This window comes from Ruditapes philippinarum, unplaced genomic scaffold (genome assembly GCF_026571515.1).
Source record: "Ruditapes philippinarum isolate M1 unplaced genomic scaffold, ASM2657151v2 ctg1792_1_1_1_1, whole genome shotgun sequence".
Classification (NCBI taxonomy): domain Eukaryota; kingdom Metazoa; phylum Mollusca; class Bivalvia; order Venerida; family Veneridae; genus Ruditapes; species Ruditapes philippinarum.
The window spans coordinates 225,465-246,295 of NW_026853759.1; the positions used below are offsets into that span (position 1 = coordinate 225,465).

Genomic DNA, 20,831 nt, shown 5'->3' on the forward strand with positions numbered 1-20,831 from the left:
CTAACCATAGTCAAGCAAAGAAGATAAAAAAGATGTAGATGTATTGCAAAACTACCGGTAAACTGAAATATGTAGTGGTTTTTTGTTTGTTTTTTACTTCATAATGCTAGATGAAATTATTAATAAACCTTGTTATTTACACAAACAGGTATGTTATAGAATTATTTTGAAATTCATTGATATTCTATTAAACCATTATCATACATGAAGACTTTTTTCTTTAGGTCTAAATTTACAACATACAATGCTCTTAAATTTGTACATAATAGTAGAGAATCTGTCAAATATTTACTCACATTCCAAATTACATGTAGTATTAAGGTAGATGAGTTAGGAATCTTGCTTTTAAGACTGAGAACAAATATTATGATGGAAAGTATACATTAATATTATTAGAACATTAAATTATTTGTATGGTATAAATTCTATTTAAGATTTTCAACTTTTATTTCAGAAAAATATCTCTATTTAGGCATGTATTGTTTCTTATCTGTCTGTGAATGTTTTGTATTTTGTGTTAGCTATCTTCTTTTTACTGTATTACAATGTTTTATTTGATTTCTATATCATGGACATAGTATAACATATTCCCATCCACAGGGACTTGGAATAAGTTTGTGTTTGATTTATTTTGTAGAAAAAAAAGGAACTAAAATTTTTATTTAACAATTTATTAATTGTTTTTATCAGAGTATTTATAAATAATATTATTTTCTATTGAATTATTATTTTTATTTTATTTTATGTAATGTTTCATTTTAAATAATCTCTAAATCTAATTGTGTCATTTATTTCCAAGTCCCAGTGGAATTTGTACTATATGTTATAGCTTTTTTGTTCATATGATGAAGTGAATTCTTGATTGAGTATTGTTGCATGTTTTAAAAGTAGACAGAGATCAATCCATTTCTTAGCATTTTACCTTGATTGTTTGAAGTGTTCAGTGTGCCATTTTTTGTTGTTTTTGTATTTTTTTGGTTATATATGAATGCACTATTGCAAGTCCAAAATAGTTTGTCTGACCCTTTCTTTGAAAAATGTTGTTTTATTCTTCAAATTTTTCTTACTTTTTTTATGTAGAGAAGAAGTTTAAAATTGAATTACCTTGTCAACAGACATGTTCACTAGCTTAAACCTTACCATCCTAAATGGACTTATTTATCCATCTTTCATTCTGAACAAAAACATCTCCCAATTGTATGGAAAATTTCAAATTACAATAATATATGTACAGACTGAATAGCCAGCAATGCAGACCATGACAAGTCAGTTGAGTCAGTATACATGTGCTGACTGAGCTTTGCCTGCACTGATGACATGGATAGAGTATGTTGCCACTGGCAGGCTGGGGTTTAAACATATATCTGTTAACTTGATTGTGAAACAAGTTATACTAATGTGAATCAGAATCCCAGATTATCTAGAGCTTCTATAATTTAAGGAAACATGACAATAGCCCATGTAGGCCTAAATCCTTAACATATTTCATATTGGTTTTGCAAGTGAATATTTTATGCACATGTATATTATATGTGTGCTTACTTTGGCGTGTGAGGATGCTTACACTGTTTTGTATGCTTGCATGGTGTTAAATGCTGTCGTGTTGCATGTGTATGTTGTATAATGACACACTATGTAATTTTATGATTACTCATATTTCAAAACATTGCATTTTTTTTCTCAATTAAAGAACCAAGTATGCTAAATTGGAGATTTTTTGTTATTGAATGAATGACTTTCTTCTTTGTCTGCTTGCCAGAGAACTCAGTACATTGTATTTTTATAATGGATGAAAAATTAGAATCAGAATAAGATCTTGTTAAAAGGATGGTAGTAGAAAATTTGACATATAAATAAATGGTTAACTAGTCATCAATCTAAGCAACAAGGTCTTTTCCTGGACAAAAAATATTTTTTAATTTATATAGTTTAACTGACCAGTCAAAAAACAAGCTTATTTGGCCAAATGACTTTACTCAAACTGTCAATCTCTTGTGAGAAATCTTAGGGCATCATGTCTTTAGTTTCTTTTCCATTTGAAAGTGTCAAAAGTGTTGCAACAGATATATTTCTCAACAATTTGAGGAAGAAAAAAACACCTAGAGAAAGCCGTTTTTTTATCCAATTAAGTACTTCTGATGCATGCATTAAATATTTTTTGTCCATATATCTTAATTTATATACTGTTATTATTATACTATTTAAACAACAATATACCTTTATGTATATTTTCATTTTTTCATGTAATTCTTCTCTTGTCTAAATATTAGAACATCACTGCTCCCAAAATATTTTTCATTAAACACAAATGATTTCAAATTTCAATGTTTAGTGAAAATTATTATATTATATTATATGCTGATCATATGCCTAAAGAAAGGCTTAAAGGTGTTTCACTTTAAAAATGTTTCTTTGTTTATTTGTGTATATATGTCTGCAAAACAGCTTTATGTACATCAATGTGCAACACCTGCAAAACTTCATCTTCAATTTACACACATCATAAGGTCCTTTTACTTCTGACCTTCCTAGGTTAAGGACCATTTTAACTTGTAAAAAAGCATCAACTTTGATTTCATAGGTTGATGTTAATGATGCTGATAGAAATTATTTACCAAATTAGTCAGTTAAGTTGTACATGTATACATTGACTTAAGGAACTCATTTGTATAATTTTGTACAAGATAATATACATTTAAGATACAATTAACACATCCTTGCCTTGCTAAAATCATTGTTTGATATCATATCGTTCATACGAACATATTCACATATGAATAACATTGAAATATAATATATAAATATTTACAGCCCCAGAAAATGATGATGTAATGTATCATATACATAAACTGAGAGAAAAACTTGGCTGGAAGACAGAGATACCTAGACATGCACCAGGCTGTAAAGAAGCCATGGAAAAACTGAAAAATATTCCAGATAATGAAAAGGTTTGTGAATATATGCTTCCTTTGTTTCTTAGACTTTGATAAATATTTGCTTTGATCAAAAAGAACAATTTTCATTGTAACCAAAGCATAAGTTTTGGATATAATTACCTTCATAAAAAATGTTCCTATGAAGATTTTACTGTACATGTTCATATAAGCTCAACAATGTACAGTTTCTTGAAGAAGTTTGAAACACATAGGTAATACATGTACATTATTTGCAAAGTAAACATTTGTATAAAACAATGTTATTGATAATAGCTGATATGCATTTATCCCATTTTAAGTTTTTATCATAAAATCTGTTTTGAAGAAAAAGTTGAGCTTTTGTCATCATTGTGTAATCATTGTCGTCTGTGTGCAAAAATTTAAATGTAGCCCATTATTCAAATATTGAAAAAGTCATCAACATGAAACTTTGAATACTTGCTTTATACTTGTACCTTTGTATTCAGTTGATATTAACTTGAATAATATTCTTTTTAAAGAAAACTTGAATTATTTCTAGTCAAAAATTATTTTTATTTCCAATTTTAAATTTGAAGGAAGCCAGTAAAATGAAGCAAGATGATGGTGATTTTGTATATTGTCTGCCTCGAAACAGGGTCAATAAAAGAAGCAGGTATGACCCATATGATCTACAAGTTGTTTCACCAAATGAGTCTAGGTCTGAGAAGGTCTATTGGACAGTCAGTGCTTCATTTGTAACAAGGGTAAGTTTGTTTTGTTTGGTTTTATGGCTCACCAATACAGTTAAGGTCATAACCGAAATTAGGCGCCGAAACAGGAAAGAAGATTTGGCTTATCTCGGGTGATACAAACTTTAAGCAACACCAGGGATCAAAACCCCCTCACAACTTGGTCTGTTAATATTATCACAATACTTCCTCAGGTTTAAGATAAATGAAAATAAAATCTGTTTACTTTTTTTCTCTATGTATGTTCAGTGGCATTTTTGGTTCAACTGATTACCCTGAAAAAATTCTCCCTCAATGAATAAGTTTTAGATGTCAACAAATTGACAAGAAAAAGAGTTTGCATATTTTCATATACAGTTTTTTGTGTAAAAAAACGCAATTACGTCCATTGATGAAATATGATCATTTTGTATGTTGTTTTTATTTCATCATGTTTTACAGGTGGTACAAGACAGTACAGATGTAGAGGGTGAGTCATTCAATATACCGGTGTTGTGGTGGCTGTGGGAGAGAAGATATTTCTACAATATAAAGGACATACCTGTGTTTGTCAAGTTTAGAAAATGGAAAACATTCAAAATGTGGAGAAAAGCTATTAGGTTACAGAAGAGTGGTAAAAGCCAGTAAGTATATACATTGCCTGTAAATATCCTAGATTTGAAAGCTAAATCATATACTATTTTCAAGCAGAAAATTGGTTGTGATGAGTTATAGGTCTTTGATTACTGAGCCATGGTTTAGAAATAGAGGAGTGCTTTCATCTTTGTGCTATCAAGTTTTTGGTAATTAAAAGGCCATCTGTAATTCTGACAACATGCTGATGTATGTTCATAAAAATCAGCATAATTATTTCCCAGTTTGACTTAAGGGATATCATTATGTGATCACCTGTCAGTATTTTAACATTTATTTCCCACATTTCACAGACTGAAATTTAATGCCAGATTGATCGTATCTCTGATATGTTATTATATTTTATTTCAGAAATAAGCTTTACAAGCAGCTATTTGTTGCAAATGAAGTCCTGCAGGGATGTCTCATTCACATCAGGAGTTTATGTGAGGCTGCCTCTGGTAGTTTGACTGGTATTGGTAAAGGTGACAGTGCCATCAGTCTCATTAAGTTGGAAAAGTCCATGACCATGACATTGGAAGATTTCAAAGCTGTGCAGCAGACGCAAAATGATGAAGCATGGAAAATGTTGAATACACTGAGAAATAAGATTATAGATATCGCATGGGAGTCTTGTGCTGTAAGATTGTATTCATAGATTGTAGCTTTTTTTTTATTTTAAAGCACACTTTATTTAGGTCACATTATGACCATAGCACTGTTTGACCTTGATTATATACATGTATTTACATATGTAAGTTTCTTTAACATCAAACATGATAAGAAATTTAGTATTTTAAAGTTTTTTTATAGACTACAATGAAAACAATTACTATTTTTATGAAATTAAACTGCCAAATAGATATAACTGAAAATGATAAGTCTTCTGTAATTGGTTGTCATGGCAAGGTTAGTGATAGCTTTGTAGTTTAAGCTTTGTATTTTAAGAAGAACTTGAAATACTTTGCCAATCAATTTCTAAGATCTGAGTTCTGGTATTATGAAAGATGATTTCAAACTTACGGAAATGATTTATTCCATTGCCTATTTCTTGGTTTATGATCACATGACTACTGTGTTTTTCTAGACTGTAGCAGAAATGGAAGGCATTACACATGGGATCCGACCTGGCAGTCCTAGAAAAGTGAAAATCAAAATTCCTGATGAAGAGCCTAAAGAACTCAATAGCAAGGCTCTACGTATACAGGCTAAATATGGGGTCACTCCTCTGGCTGATAAGAAAAAGGATGAACCAAAAAGTAAGACAATTTCTATATAGTTAAAGATGAATTGTGAAAATACAATATGGTTTTATCTTGACTTCTAAAGTTTGTTTTATTATTGTACATGTGATTCTAATAAAAACCTTAGGGAATTTTATAGTGAATGGTATTTGAATTGACCGAAATAGCATTTAGAATGGTCACAACTACCTATGTTTTTTCTTTTATTTAAGTCTTATGCAAATTAGTAACGCTTCAATTTTTACTCCATACATCAGAGACCTTTTACAATGCTAGTAAATTTTTTATCATGGTTACAGGTGACAAACCAACATATGCACAGATAGCAGATTGGCGTAAGATACTGAATCGTCTAGCATCATTCTTGCGTTCTATAGATTACCTGGTACTGGAGATGTTACGTCGTCTAGTTATCACAGCAACACGCCACCTACTGGATCATCTTGTTTCCTCATACAATGTTACGGAGGAGGAAGAAGAAAAGGTACCCCATTGTTTTCTTGACAAATGTCAGATAGATTGTTTATAAAATGTATGTCAACATTCATTTTATGGTATGGGTAGTGGAATTGAATATGCGAAAGGCAAAGCAAATAATAATGTTCCAACTACAAAATATTTTATCTACAATTAAGGTCATTTGTTAAAGTTTCTTTTGGATAAAAATGATATTGTATATTTTTCTTGATCTATACTTAATGTCTTTCCTTTCAGTTGTTTTAAAATTATCATCAAGCATTGTCTGTCAAAGAGAAAGTATCAAACAAAATTGATTGACAATGGCAATAGCGTTTGCCTTTCTTTAATGTCATCTTTTTTGTTGTTGTTGTTGTGTCTGATTGCTTTTTTTACAGGGATAAGTCATTTTAATTTTTAAATAATATTTAATAAATTATCTTCACTCTATCAGGATTCTTGTTCTAAAAGGTTGAAAACAATATTAAGCATTGTGTTTATTGCAATCATTGAGTTATATGTTGCCTGTTCTAGTATGAAAAATGGATGAAAAGTCAAGCTCATTATCAGGTAGAAATGGCAGTTATTTTTAGCGCGCAGCACTTTAATAAACAATATCTTTTGAAGGTAGCAGATTTTCCTTCTCTTCCTTCTCTTTACCGTAAGAAGATTGTATACAATATTTTTTACTGTTAGAGGAATAAAGGCAAATCCATCCTGTATGGAGGGGAAAATCATGTAGTAAGTCCTTGGCTCAAGTAAAAAAAAAGAAGTAAAATAGGGCTGTTGTGTCATTTGTTATTTGATAAATCTCAATTTTTCTGAAGAAGACTAAATGTTGAATGCTAAGGAAAGCATTTGTTTTTATTGGACACATTTATATTGTCTTGGATAACAAATAAAAGTAACATCTTTGATGACTAGGTTACACTTAAGCAAAAAAGGTCTTAAATTTAACTTCACCTTGTGTTTTAAATATTAAAAAAGAAGTTTTAACATGTTCATTTACTTTAATTTTTGAGGGGAAATTTTAGCAGAGAGGAATGGGGCTCATTTTTGGCTTCAAATACTATAAAAATGACTTTCCACCAACACATGTATTATTTTTGAAATGTCAGGAATAAAAATCTGCTATCTTTAAAAGATATTATAGATTTAAAAACACAAGAATTGTTTATATGAAGGCACTGTTACACTCCTGTAACTTTAGAGATCTAATGTCAGTTGTTTCTAACATATTTTTATACCATTTTAACAAATAGTAACAAGTATTGGTATGCCTAAAAGACTTTAGATTAACAGTTTACACATTAAGTGCATTAATTATAGTTATCCCCACACCTATTCTATATTCCAGTGAATTAGGTACATTTTATTTTTATCAATGTATGATACATGTATCTGCAGATTAGCAAATGGAGGCATTTTAGATATAAATCAAACAGGGTATAAGTTTTTCATTTTTAAATTCTGTACATATTATCTTATGTTTTACTGTATTTCTTTATACAATTTATTCCCATTATTATTGTTTTCCGTTGCATTTATCAAAAATTGTATTATTTTATAACTACATATTTTCTGTGGCAACACTTGAAAGAGTGTTTCATGACTTGCATAAAGTGTTGAAGTAAATTTGAATTTTACATTCTGCAGATACTGTTCAGATTTTAGATTTCTTTAATTCAGATAGTCCATGCTGTTAAGCAATATATGACATGACAGCACATTTTTATGCCACACATCAAAAAGAGGGCATTTAATTTTTGCCATGTTTGTCTTCAAGTGAACAAGTTTCACTTGGGCATGATATACTGGTTAATCATGTTCAACTTGAAAGTCAACTTTTCAAAACTTTGGAAATTTAACCTTAGCTGTCTTTATAGTTGCAGATTTGAATTGAAATATTTGTGCTTTACAAACCTGCATAATGGTTTAGTTTCGCAAATATACAAGATCTGTATAATTCACAAATTTACAAAATCTGCATAATAAGTGTAGAAATAATTATCAATTTTACTAAATCAGGCTATAATTTAAGACATGCATTGCATGTTCTATTATATATATATATGAAATATTATAGCTATGCATGCATATACTCCTTATATTTATAGATGTTATTTTTTATTGTTTAATTTATAACTTGTATGATAATTTACAGAGAAAAGCAGTATCAGATACGAGGAAGCTGTATGCACGTGTAGCGGCCAAACTTGCTAATGTATTTGTATTTCAGTGTTGAACTTGTGCTAGCTATTTAGACCAGTGGTCTAGTCACTGCTATATATAGATACTGTAGCCTATATTATATGACTTTTGTGTATGACTTTTGTGTATTGGTATATTAGGCTAAGATGTTCATGTTTTATGCTGGTCTCTTCTTCAACAGTCTTAAGATGTAGAAATGTCTTTAGTCTCTATTTATTAATAATGAAATGTAGAGAAATATATCAAAATTTTTACTATAAGGAAGTAGAAGAATTTGAAAAAAAATCTGAAGGTGTGTTTGGACACAAAGATTCAAATTTTGTGACAAAGTTTTAAAAAAAATATATATAAGATCAAGTTTTTTTGTAGGTCTTTGAACATTATTTACTTCCAGACATCTTGATGTCTTCAGTGTTGATCATTTAAATTTTTATCTAGCACAGTAGCCAAAATAATTGTTGATTGAGCTAGAGTTCTAATGAAATGTTGTGATGGTTATGATGAACCATATGTGATGTGCTATAAAATAAAAAAATAAACAATAGAACAAATAAAGTATAGAAATTGTATTCTGAAAAAAATAATTAAGACTGTACTATTCAATTTTTTGTGACTAAATCTTCTAATTTTGTGTAGGAACAACCATGTCTTTTCAATCAGAATGATATTTCAAGATGTGAATTGTTTGTCAAGTTCTGGCCATGGTTGTGCTAATGATAGAAAATATCTCTTGTTTGTTATTCCTGTACTAACATGATGATTCTTCTCTGTTGGCATGCTACCTGTGAAAATGAAGTAGATCTTTATGTAGATTACTATCTTATAATATATATTACATTGTAAAATAAACATTTGAAAAAATTAATCTTAGGACATATACCCAGTAATGTCTTCCTTGTTTAAATGCCCGTGTCTTTAGTTGATATTGTAGAATAATATATATATATAAAAAACAAAGGGCTAATAAAAAGAATAAGGAAAGTGAAACACATGAAACAAAGTGGGTCAGGTTTCTATAATTTTATTAAAGACCTACGTTTCGGCTATTCAATAGCAAAGGGATAAGATTTTAATATTAGAAAAATAGTTCTGTGTATATGAACAATGTCCGCATCAAAATGGTATAAGTCATCATCAGAAATATTGGCAACTTTCTTTGTGTATTGAAAAAAACCAAACAAAAAAAAACAAAAAAACATCAACTTTTTTAACGACAGCTTTGTTATACTTGCTTAACAATGCTCATGTCAATAAATCTATTGAATACTTATATTTATTATTAAAGATATGACTTGATATGAAATTGTTTTTTTAATTGAAAAATTATCCATTATAAAACAAGTTCACATTATCATGTTATGTTACCGAAATAAGTTTGAAAAACATTATGACTGCTTTTACAGTTTTTGAAGTTTCTCTAAAGATGTGTGCTCATAAAGTTATTTAGGGAACAATTTTTTTTATATGGCCCTATTTTCTATAGAATCAATTCTATAAAAAAAAAATGAATTAATTCAGTTAAAATGTGATTATACTGCCACATTTTGACGAGATATTTTTATCTTTCATTTTACTAGAAGAAACAAAAAGTCCTATGTGCACATGCCGGCTTTCACAGACTAAAATTATAAAACATGTATACCATATAAATAATGGTTTCCATTGCCTTGATATTATGCAATTTTTTGTTAAAACAATGGTCTTAAAATTCTTGATCTCTATTTCTAAGATGACATACTTATATGGTATTCATAATAATGTATTCACTGCTTTGAAAATTTGTTAAAATAACAAACTTTATAGCCAAATGTATTCTCACAGTAAATCAAATATATGTACATTTGTATATCACATGCCTTTGCAGATTAAAACACAGCATACCATATCATGTGATAGAGATATAAACCATTTTTTCTTACAATTATTATGATGATAATATTATGTTATCACTTTTTTCCGTAATTTATAGTAAGTACATTTGCTAAAAGTGCACATTTTGTGATGTTGCTTTTGATTTGATAGTTCTGACGTTTATCTAAACTGTATACACTGCTGCCATCAATTTATGAAGTAATATCTATTTATTAGTAATGGAAGTTTGCTGTATTATAGATTTGTTATAAAGATTTTTTACACATTATATGGCCGTATATAAATGGTTGTTTGCAATTTAACCATTGCCTAGCACCTTGGGTTGCAAACAATTGTTAATATTATTAGGGCCATATAACCTGTCAAAAATCTTTATAACTAATAATATGTGTAAAACTGGATGTATTGATCATATATAAACTTTTTCTTGCATATCAGACTGGCGTTTCCATTAGTTTACCTATGCTGGAAATTTTAACTGGCATATGGGGGGGGGGGGTGCCAGATAAGTTGCATGCTAGACAATGGCATGCTTAGGATGAAGTAATTTTACTGTTATGAATGAAGTTGTAATTTCATACACTGTTGTAAGGAAATAGTTACAGGTTGTTTGACCTAAATTTCCATGGAAAATTGTAAGGTAAAGAATTTAAAATATAATGAAAAATATGCAAGCAAAAATATCTGACATATGTTTGCAGTTCAGACTGGAATATCCGTAGCTTGAGAACCCACCCATGGGCAGTAACTCAGCATGCCTTGTTACAGCCCAATGGGTGGGTTCCCTCGGGACTGATATTCCGGTCTAAACTGCAACATATGACAGATATCATTTATATTGGTTCCATAAAGTAACTGTTTAATTTAAGGGTTTTTATTACACTCAACTTTTTATCAGCATTTATGACCTGTTATGTAATATATATTTGTTTTTTATATAAATTTTATGTTTACAATATACAACAAAGTAGACAATCTGAATTATGCAAGGGATTCTTTAGTATATTAGCTTTCCTGTTATGTATATAAATTTCAATATCTTTCTTCCATGATATTCTGTTTTAAACTGTAGGTTTATACTAGATTTTGGTACAAATGTTTAACGAAAGACAAAAATCAGATTTTGCCAACAAAGACCACTATATCTAAATAATTTCTTTAATTGCCATTACTTAATGTATTAAACTTTGATGCATTGTATATACTTTATGTATAGTTTTTTTTTTAAAAAGGGACATGCACAAGAATTTATATATTATTGGTCCATTAAGATTTAGTAATAAATTTGAAATATTATACTTTAGGATGACCTGGAATCTTTGACAGGGTCAGAGAGTTCTATAACAACAGGAACCACTATCAGATCAAGGTAATGTTTCCTTTTTTATTCAGAAATTAGAAATGACTTTAAAGCTTGAAGATGATTTATTTTTCAGTACATTCTTTTCGAATAATTTTGTACAATGATAACCTGTTAAAGGTTATAATATGGTATAATTTTTTTGGTAAAAATACTACATGTATTTTTTTTTGTGTCATTATAAAATAAATCCACATTATCACATAAACCGCGGCGCAGGAATGTAATAAAGCCATTTAATTGATAGAGGATATTGAATGAGTGTAAGTTCAATACTGAATATATTGCACAAGTTGAATAAAATTATATTATGCGAGCCTCTGGCGAGCATAATATTATTTTATTCAACTAGTGCAATAAATTCAGTAATGAACTTACACGAATTTAATATTCTGTTTATCACATACCCAAAATAAAGACTGTTTTAAGTGAAATAAGAGTCATTGACGCGCCTATAGTATAACGCTAACATTTAGCGCGTCTTTACACTATGTTTGTATAACGCTAATGACGTCACGTCAAAATATATGCACGGCCGGTCGCAAAATCGGCAGGGGTGTGTGATAAAAAAAGATATTACACTAGTCAAGTGTAATAACACTTTGACGTGACGTGACATCATTTGCGCTATATATAATCATAGCGTTAAAGCGCGCTAATGTTAGCATTACACTATAGGCGTGTCATTGAAAAAATACTCATTTTAACAGTATACTGTTCTTATTTAATAATATGTGATAAATAGAATATTATATTCCTGTAGCTTCAATACTAAATTTATTGAACTCGTTGAATTAAACAATATTATGCTCGCCAGAGGCTCGCATAATATGATTTTATTCAACTCGTTCAATAAATTTAGTATTAAACTACACTCATTTAATATCCTCTATATCTATGAACTGAATAGCCATGTTATCAAAGAAGAAACACGAAATTTATTTCCTTTTTAGAATACATGGGAATTAATGAAAATACTATGAAAAATTATTGAGAAGTAATGATAATACTATAAAAGAAGTTATTTGGAAAAGAATTTTCTTGACATCATTCTGTTTATTTATTACATACCTACATTTCATTGGTTCCAATACTTTCTTTGTTTATGTGCTTTACCGAAAAATATTTGAGTGTGTCTGTATTTAATACATGAAAAAACGTAGCTTATTGGAATTGTTAAATTAATTTTATAGAAACATATAATACCTATATGAAAGTTTGATTGATGTATAAATTACAGGCCATTATCACGTGCTAGTTCCACGATGTCCAAGGTTCCGCCACCAACACAAGATGTGACGGCATCCGGATATGTTATCCCCCATTTTGACTTTGATCAAACAGAATTGTACGAGGGACCACCTGATGTTGATGAGGTATCAACAAATTTTTTCTTTCTATTTAAAAACACCCATTATCCCATGTAATATTCTTTTACTGCCAAGTGTGTATTTTCCATAGATTACAATCAAACTTAATTCATAGATTTATATTGTAGCATTTTGTTTACTAGGCCATCATTTCAGACTGTCATGTTAAGTTAAAATATTAGGATTGGACTTTGTTAGAAGAACTTCTTCTTCTTGAACTTGAATGCAGAACATACATATATCAAATTCTATATCAAAGCCAGAAGTTGACTACTTAAAGTTATAGATCACCTTGACAATGGTCCTCATTGAATATAGTCTGTCAATAAACAAATGTAGTCTTAAAGTACCCTGGTGTTTATTATAACTGTATTATAACCATGTTTTAAAGACATTAAAATTCTGTAGGTATTTTATCCTTAATATTTAAGTATTTTTTATTAATCAATAAAACTATTTATATGTGATCTGTTTTGAAATATGTGTTTGTCTCCTATGTAATTTTCATGGCTGAAGTGTTGTTTATATATACACCATCATGTTTGTAGGTGCTGGAGGAGATCAAGCAGCAGGATGTTGTAGAGGAGTTCTCTGCCCCTGTATTAAGTATACAGTTAGTATTGAGTGTACCACATCATGCCAGGGATCATGAGACTTCAGATACTGATATAGTTAAAACAGCCTCATCACAGTCCTCATACCTCAAACAAGCATTCCTCGAGGGCTCCGGTAACAAGAAAACTGTCAAGTTTCAACAAACTTCAGGTATGTCTGGTCATTTACGCATGGTATACAATATCTTTTCTCTTGTTGTCAATTAGGTGTTCTTTATCAGTAATACTGTCATCAAAAAGCTAGCACTTTGTTATGTTTGTTAAGTTTTAGTAAATATGTAGACAAGATTAAGAAAGGATGACAATTAAAACATGTTTCACTTGTTTGATAAATGATATTTCTTGCTTAGATATTTGGAGACTAGTAAGGTAATGAATATGCTTGTAATTTTTGAAGGTAAACTAACGTCATATTTCTTATGATATCTTCCCTATATTACAATTGTTTTAGAAACTGTAATATTGTTTTGTATCAGGTATCGTTAGAGTCTTCAACTGATATTAACTGATATATACATATTTTTTCCAGTTGCTTATTTTATGTATGGTATGTAATAGGGCATGCTTATAACAACAACACTTTTGCATGTAATTTATAAACTATAAGCATTACTACTAAGCATCTTCTGAAAGAATGTAAAATCTAAGATAAACTTACCATACTATGAAAAGACAGTTAGTGTGAAATTTCTAAAAATAATACAACAGGAGCAAGTTGTAACACTTTAATGTTAATATATAATATTAGGTTGTGCATGTATAACACTGTAAACTATAGACATACAATATGGTAATAATAAATAGATCAATTAATTTAATAAAGATGTGGGTATGAAGGATCAGCTGTACTGTTAGTTAGCAGTAAGCTGTGATGTGTGAGACAGTATTATATTTGTTAATCACCTCACCCTTTTATCATGTTTTTTTCTGTTTCTGTCATTTAAGATTTCTGATATCCTGGACATTTATGCAATGAAATTAGGAAATAGATTTTTTTTTCATTTCATAATATTATATATAAAATTGTTTGTGACATAATTTACCTACCAAACAGCACTATTTTACAGTCAGTGTTGCTTTTCTTAGTTTAACTGAATAATTTTTCATGTTTATATATAGATTCAGAATCGGAGAATGATTATAGTGGAGATTCAAGTGGAGAAGGAGAAACTGGGTCTGAAACGGAGGAGGAGAAAACAAGTGGAGATGAACTTGCTTATCCAGATGATAAAAGGTGGGTGCTGGAAAACTTTTATTGTCATTCTTTTCATTCCATAGAAATTAAGGCAAACTTATTGTACATTTAACCCTTTCCCCCATGAGCATATCGTGAAAAATGGCCATTTTAACTGAAAAGCCTCCTCTTACAAGTTCAAACTGCTATGAAACTATGAAAAATGCTTCAATACTAATCAAACTTGGCACAAATGTTGACTGGACCATTGCCTTTGTAACGACATGCTCAGTCTTAAATTTCCTGTTACCATGGCAACGAGGGGACATCTCAAAATTGCCAAAAATCACTATTTTGCCTCGATTTTTTCCATCAAAATTTATTTCAAAGTGCTGCAACTTCTCAATGGATTGAGATAGAGTCAAAGGCTTTTCAGCGTTGGTTACACGTTACTTTATGATCAACCTGGGGTCATTTTAAGCCTCTCACAAGTCCAAAATTTTCTTGGCGATGAGGGGGACTCCGCCCCCCTTAAAACCCCCCAAACAGAAGGGGGCACATCCCCCTTCTGGCAACCCCCTGATGTATTATTTGGATGGGGGACGGCGCCGAAAAAATGGTCACTTTTTTAACAACATTTCTCAAACGAAAAACAGTGTTTGGGGTCTAAATAGGACATTTTTTCACTGTTTGAGGCCTCAAAGGGGGGGGGGCAAAAAGCCGTCGAAACACGCTTATATAAGGGAAAAGGTTAAGAGATAAATCATCTTTTACAATCTTCATGCATTGTTTTCATATTTTTACCCTTGAAATTATTAACTAATATTTCATAAATTCAAAACTGGGAAAGTTCTTTACACACAACAGGTGGTTTTGGTAGAAGTTGATGAGTTAGATTTTATCAGTTATATTATAAAATTGTATTTTTTCAAAGGAAAGTTTTCAAATACAAAATCATTATTATGTTGCAAGATCATTATACCAAAGAAAAAAATATGAAAATAAAATACCTACATAAGCAATGCTAATTGGGCATCAGATATAAAACTTACTTTCATATTGATTTACAGGAAGATTCTTGCTTTACATTTATACAAACCTTACTTTTGTGTTGCTTTACAGGAAAATTCATGGCAAGACATTTGTGAGTTTGTCACCAAATGAGCATGAAGTGAAGATGGGTATTAAACAAATCATTGCAATGTTTGAAGGAACTATAGGTAAGGCAATATTATCAACAGTTCTGTTGCTAAACCAATTACCTGCTACTAAATTAATCCTTGTGATTATCACATATTGAAATTATTTTTCATGCAGTGAGTTATGTAATTTGGGTTAAAAATGCTATGTTGTAACCATATACTACAACCTTAACTAAATTCTTCATTAAATTTCTTAAAAATGATTACATGTATTTTAAAAAATGCATTAAAGCATACTTTTAATGTTTTTGCATTAGAAAAGCTTCTCAAAATTTAATTTTTTTGTCCTATACATATTGTTTAATTTTTCAGCAAAATTCATATCAATGACAAGAGAGCCTCGGCTATTGGTGTTTTGCCGACCTCCTGTATTTGACCTTAAGTTGAACTTTGATGAAGAGGAAGAAGAAGAGAGAATGGAGATGATACGACCTTGGCCTGACCTTGAGTATATATTCGGAGGTGACCCTGAGTATCAGTCCCTTCTTGGAGAACTCAACACATACGTTTCCATGGAGATGGAACTTGTGAAACAGTATTCTGCTGTAAGTATTTAAACTTTGTTTGCCCCAGGAAATATTGATTAAAAGTATTACAAAGAGACATATTTGAATAGAAAAAATTCTTTAAGTTTAAAGGTTTTTTGTTTGTTAATTATTATGTGATTCAAAACATTCAATGGAATCATTTGTTTCATATTTGGACACTTTCAGAGGTATATCTACAACATGTTGATGCATTCTCTAGGTCAGTGTTAGTCTAGTGACCTTTTTAAATTTTGTTTACTTATTTCCAGACAATGAGAGCAGAAAATATTACCAATTCTAATGAGTAAAGTACATGTAAAGTTTGTCTTATTTCAGAATTTTGAGAATTTCTGTTTTATGGTGGACAAGTGTTTGCGATTGAATATTGAAGAGTCTATGCAACGTAGACAATGGTCAACAGATGAATTCAGTACAGTTCTTGCTGCTCATACAGACATGGTTGGTATTTTATTCCCAATTTAATATAGGGGCAGCCTAGGGTAACTTGCATGCAGAAAAATAAAAATTTGTAAAGGAAAAGAATTTTTTGAAATTTCGCTCTGTCAGTGAATAAGAAAATGTTATGGTTTTTGGATGGTTTTAAAATGATGCCCATAATAGTAATGCACATGAATATTTGTATTCTGTGTGAAATCTTTTTTCATTTTTACAAGCCAATGTGTATTGAGTTTGATATATACATGTATATAGTTATACAAAGAGTATGGGTTTGAACCCCAAGCATGGGCAAATGTATTGTGATATTACAAAGACATGAGTTTAACAATCGTTTCTAGAAGATGATATTTTATTTGGAGAATGAATAATTACTGTATTTTACTTTCGTTTAATTTTCTTGATTGTTTAATTTTTACAGATACGTCAGATGAAGAGGATGACAATACTGCGTCGTGTTGCCATGGTGCACGTTTACAGCAAAAATTATCGTGAAACATGTCTGCCATATCCAGATAATATTGTCAGTAAAGTCAGCAAAGCTCTACCTATTATAGCTATTAGAAGAAATGAAGACTTGCTTACTATTATCAAGGTAAATTAAACTTTCTTGTCGAGAGAAAAATTATTTTTCAGCAAAGTCAGTTAGTCATGGAAATTTTTATTTTAAATTGTTTTCTTCAAGCTTTCAACGTTATGTAAGTAGCTGTAGATGTATCATATACAAAGTTTAGCAATAATTTGGTTACAGGTTTAGATAAAAAAAAATTATTTATTATAACATGCAGAATTTTTTAAGTAAATATGCTGCATTTTCTGAGCACAGATATGAGGATCATGCAATTTTTGTTCTTGATGTTTTAAAGTGTATAAACTATTCATTTTCTTTGAGGGATTAAAAAGTATACACTTTGTGATTTGTGTATGTTTCTATATGAATGTTAAATTTTACAGGGAGCATCCAAGAAATTGGATCACTATCCAAAGTCTGTTGAAGAATTTGTTGAGCATTTGTCTTTCCTTGGCAAAATGTCATCAGAGTTACCTGCCCTGGAACGAGAGTTTGAGATTGTAAACAAATTGTTCACCATTGCCAAGGATTATAATGTTCAAGTTACAGATGAAGAATTGGCTCTGTATCAGACTCTTGGACCTGATTTCATCACACTAAAGGTGTCATTTTAATTTACTTATAATCTGTTACCATGTTATACTTTTGTGACCAATTTGTCCAGATTTACATTTTGAATAGTCCAAAATTTGTTTAGGTAATTTCAATATAAAATTGAATGCAATAAACATGGTTAGACTGCCCTGCTCAGGTTGGCCTGGTTCTATTCTGGGGGCCTGTTATTATCACTTGTGTTCGGAAGGTTATTCCAAGAATTCATTTATAAAAATTATTTATATTACTTTATATTTGGAAGAGATATAAACTTTTTTACATGTTTACCTTCATATTTGGCTTGTGAATCATGTGAAATCTGATTGTTATATTGTGTTATCAAACATAATATATTACACAGTTACTTTGTTTTTCATAACACTAAATAATTGTCTGAATATTCTCTACAATTTAGAACATAATTCTGTTCTGTGATGCAAAGAAGGATGAAAATATCAGAAAGTTTAGTCAGGACCTGGACACCCTGATATACCAGATACGTAACAAACTTATGGACCTGATGAACCAGGTTCGAGACCCAGACCTGCTACACATTGACACCAACGCCATGGGAGCTCTCGAGACTCTGAAGTTCCTACAAGAAGAGACGCAGATATTATCTGTAAAGGCCAGGAGTTATGCCAGCTACCAGGAAAGATTTGGTAGTTCCTTGTCACACTCCAAGAGAGGTCTTATTGGAGAGTAAGTGATATCAATTGTTTTCTTGTTCAAACTTTTACATTGTTTGACCTTTATTCAGAATATACATAAAAACCCATGCATTATATATACAATGGGTATAATGTATATATTTTTCATTTGTGAAACGATATGTTTGAAAAACTTGTAGATTAGATTTTTTTTCTCTCCAATTTTTGAAAAATGCATGTTTCTATATTATTGATATATAGCACAGAGACAATAATTTACAGTGTGGTATACGAATACTGTGTTAACAAATTTCATTTTTAAAAATGATAATTTCATAGAAAGGGCTTTAGAATTTATGCAATTTATGTCTTTTTCAATAACTTTCATTTAGTGTCACAAAGAAGCTTATGTGTTGTAATTATCTGAATTGCAGGGAGTACATGTATATGAACATGTCAAAACGAGATGATCACAGTGCCGCAGAGATCCAGGCCGACCTCTCTGAGGTGGAGCGTGATCTCACACTACGCCGTCTGCTGTGGCAGTCACAGGAAGAATGGACTAAACTTGTAGATGAATGGACTGCAACATCTTTTGATGCTTTACCTGTAGAAACATTACAGAAAAATGTGAACAGATACTCACAGACTGTCTTTATGCTGGAGAAAGGTTAAACAATTTTCCAACATGTATTTATTCACTCAAACTGTAATATGTAATGCATAAATAGATATTTCTACAAAAAAATGTTTTTATTCTGATGTTTATGAAATCAAGCATTGTTGAAGTATAAGTTCATTGTTAATGAAATTTTGAAAAAACTTTGTCATATGTTAAAAGTAAAAATATACTTTGAAATCATAAATGAAAAAAGATATTTAACAGGATGAAATAAGCATTTACCTTTAATGTCTCTATTGAAATTTTCCATTCTAAGATTTCTAAAGATCTCTTCCTCAAACTTCTATTAAATTAAGTCTATTTAAGTATGAGTACATTTTACCAGTTTTTGTTTGAGATTTCTGGTTTCTATGTATGTATGTATAATTTTAGGTTTACCCCACAATGAGGTTGTACCCCGGCTGAAGGAGAAAGTGATGGACTTTAAACAGGGTATGCCTGTAATCACTAGTCTTAGGAATCAGTTCTTGAGACCTCGTCATTGGCAGCAGATAGAAAGACTTATTGGTAAATCTATTGGCAAGGACAAATCATTTACCCTAGGCAGTCTATTGGAAATGAACGTAAGATATTATATTGTTGTTGTATTAGTTTGGCATTTACTTCCTACATTGGTAATGTTATACCTTGTTAACTGAAAGAACTTTTTTGTTTCAAGGTTGCTTTTTTTTCAAGGTTTTGACAAGGTTTTAATTTTTGATAAGAGGAATTTAATATTAATTAAGAGGAAGAATTTTTACTAGACTTTGTCATTCTAATTTTTTTTCTTTTCAATATATATTTTGCTTGGTGATATCTTGGAATATGTTTATTAAGAGGATATTTTTTCGTTTGCGTGAAATATGGAATATATTTTCAAGAAACATGATAAAATGCCACATATTTTCACGAGCCGGTACGGCGAGTGAAAATATGTGGCATTTTATCATGTTGAGTGAAAATATATACCATATTTCACGAAAAACGAAAAAATAACCTTTTTATTTAATTTCATTATCAAAGAAAATGGTAACGAATGCCCTTGCTTGCTACCAACTGCAATTGTACGGCGCGCAGTAATTTATGCGTAAGCACGCGCTGTTTGGCGCTACATTGTGACGTCATGTAAACAACTCTTTAAACGTCTGTACAGCGTTAATTACTGAATTAAAGATATTGGTGTTCGGATTAATTTTCTTAGTTAGACCATTTTCTATCATGCTAGATAGTTTTCAAAACAATATTCAAGAAAAAGTTGTTTTGTATTCATCAGATTTTTCAAACAAAACGGCGAAAGAAGTCCCTTAAAATAAATATGAGTTTTGACTCCGCCCTCTTTCATATTTATATTTCATATTTACTTTTAAAAAATATGAAATATATTTGACTGATATAGCACCATATTTCATGGGTAAAATTAAATAAAAGTAAATATTTGTTAATTGAATATTTTGAATATTTTTAGCTTAAGAATAAAACACTGGGAAACAATAGATGAAATCAACTGTTGTTATTTCATAATCTGATAATGCTTTTTGTTGAAAACATCTGGAGGAAATGGACTTGGAATGAAATTAGAATGTAGCAATGATAAATTGTTTGAAAATTAAA

The 20,831-nt window shown here is 30.2% G+C and overlaps 1 protein-coding gene across 1 annotated transcript in view; it reads left to right on the forward strand.

The window, feature by feature from the left end:
• The window catches only part of LOC132737753 (dynein axonemal heavy chain 6-like), a 141,684-nt gene that overhangs the window by 14,991 nt on the left and 105,862 nt on the right, over positions 1-20,831 (forward strand). Inside the window, 19 exon segments of the mRNA XM_060725089.1 lie at positions 2,812-2,948; positions 3,494-3,661; positions 4,088-4,269; positions 4,631-4,898; positions 5,346-5,517; positions 5,802-5,986; positions 8,123-8,182; positions 11,346-11,410; positions 12,642-12,777; positions 13,320-13,536; positions 14,505-14,619; positions 15,682-15,779; positions 16,074-16,306; positions 16,625-16,747; positions 17,166-17,339; positions 17,699-17,917; positions 18,325-18,611; positions 18,994-19,229; positions 19,614-19,804. Coding sequence (XP_060581072.1) covers positions 2,812-2,948; positions 3,494-3,661; positions 4,088-4,269; positions 4,631-4,898; positions 5,346-5,517; positions 5,802-5,986; positions 8,123-8,182; positions 11,346-11,410; positions 12,642-12,777; positions 13,320-13,536; positions 14,505-14,619; positions 15,682-15,779; positions 16,074-16,306; positions 16,625-16,747; positions 17,166-17,339; positions 17,699-17,917; positions 18,325-18,611; positions 18,994-19,229; positions 19,614-19,804 — 3,266 coding nt within the window.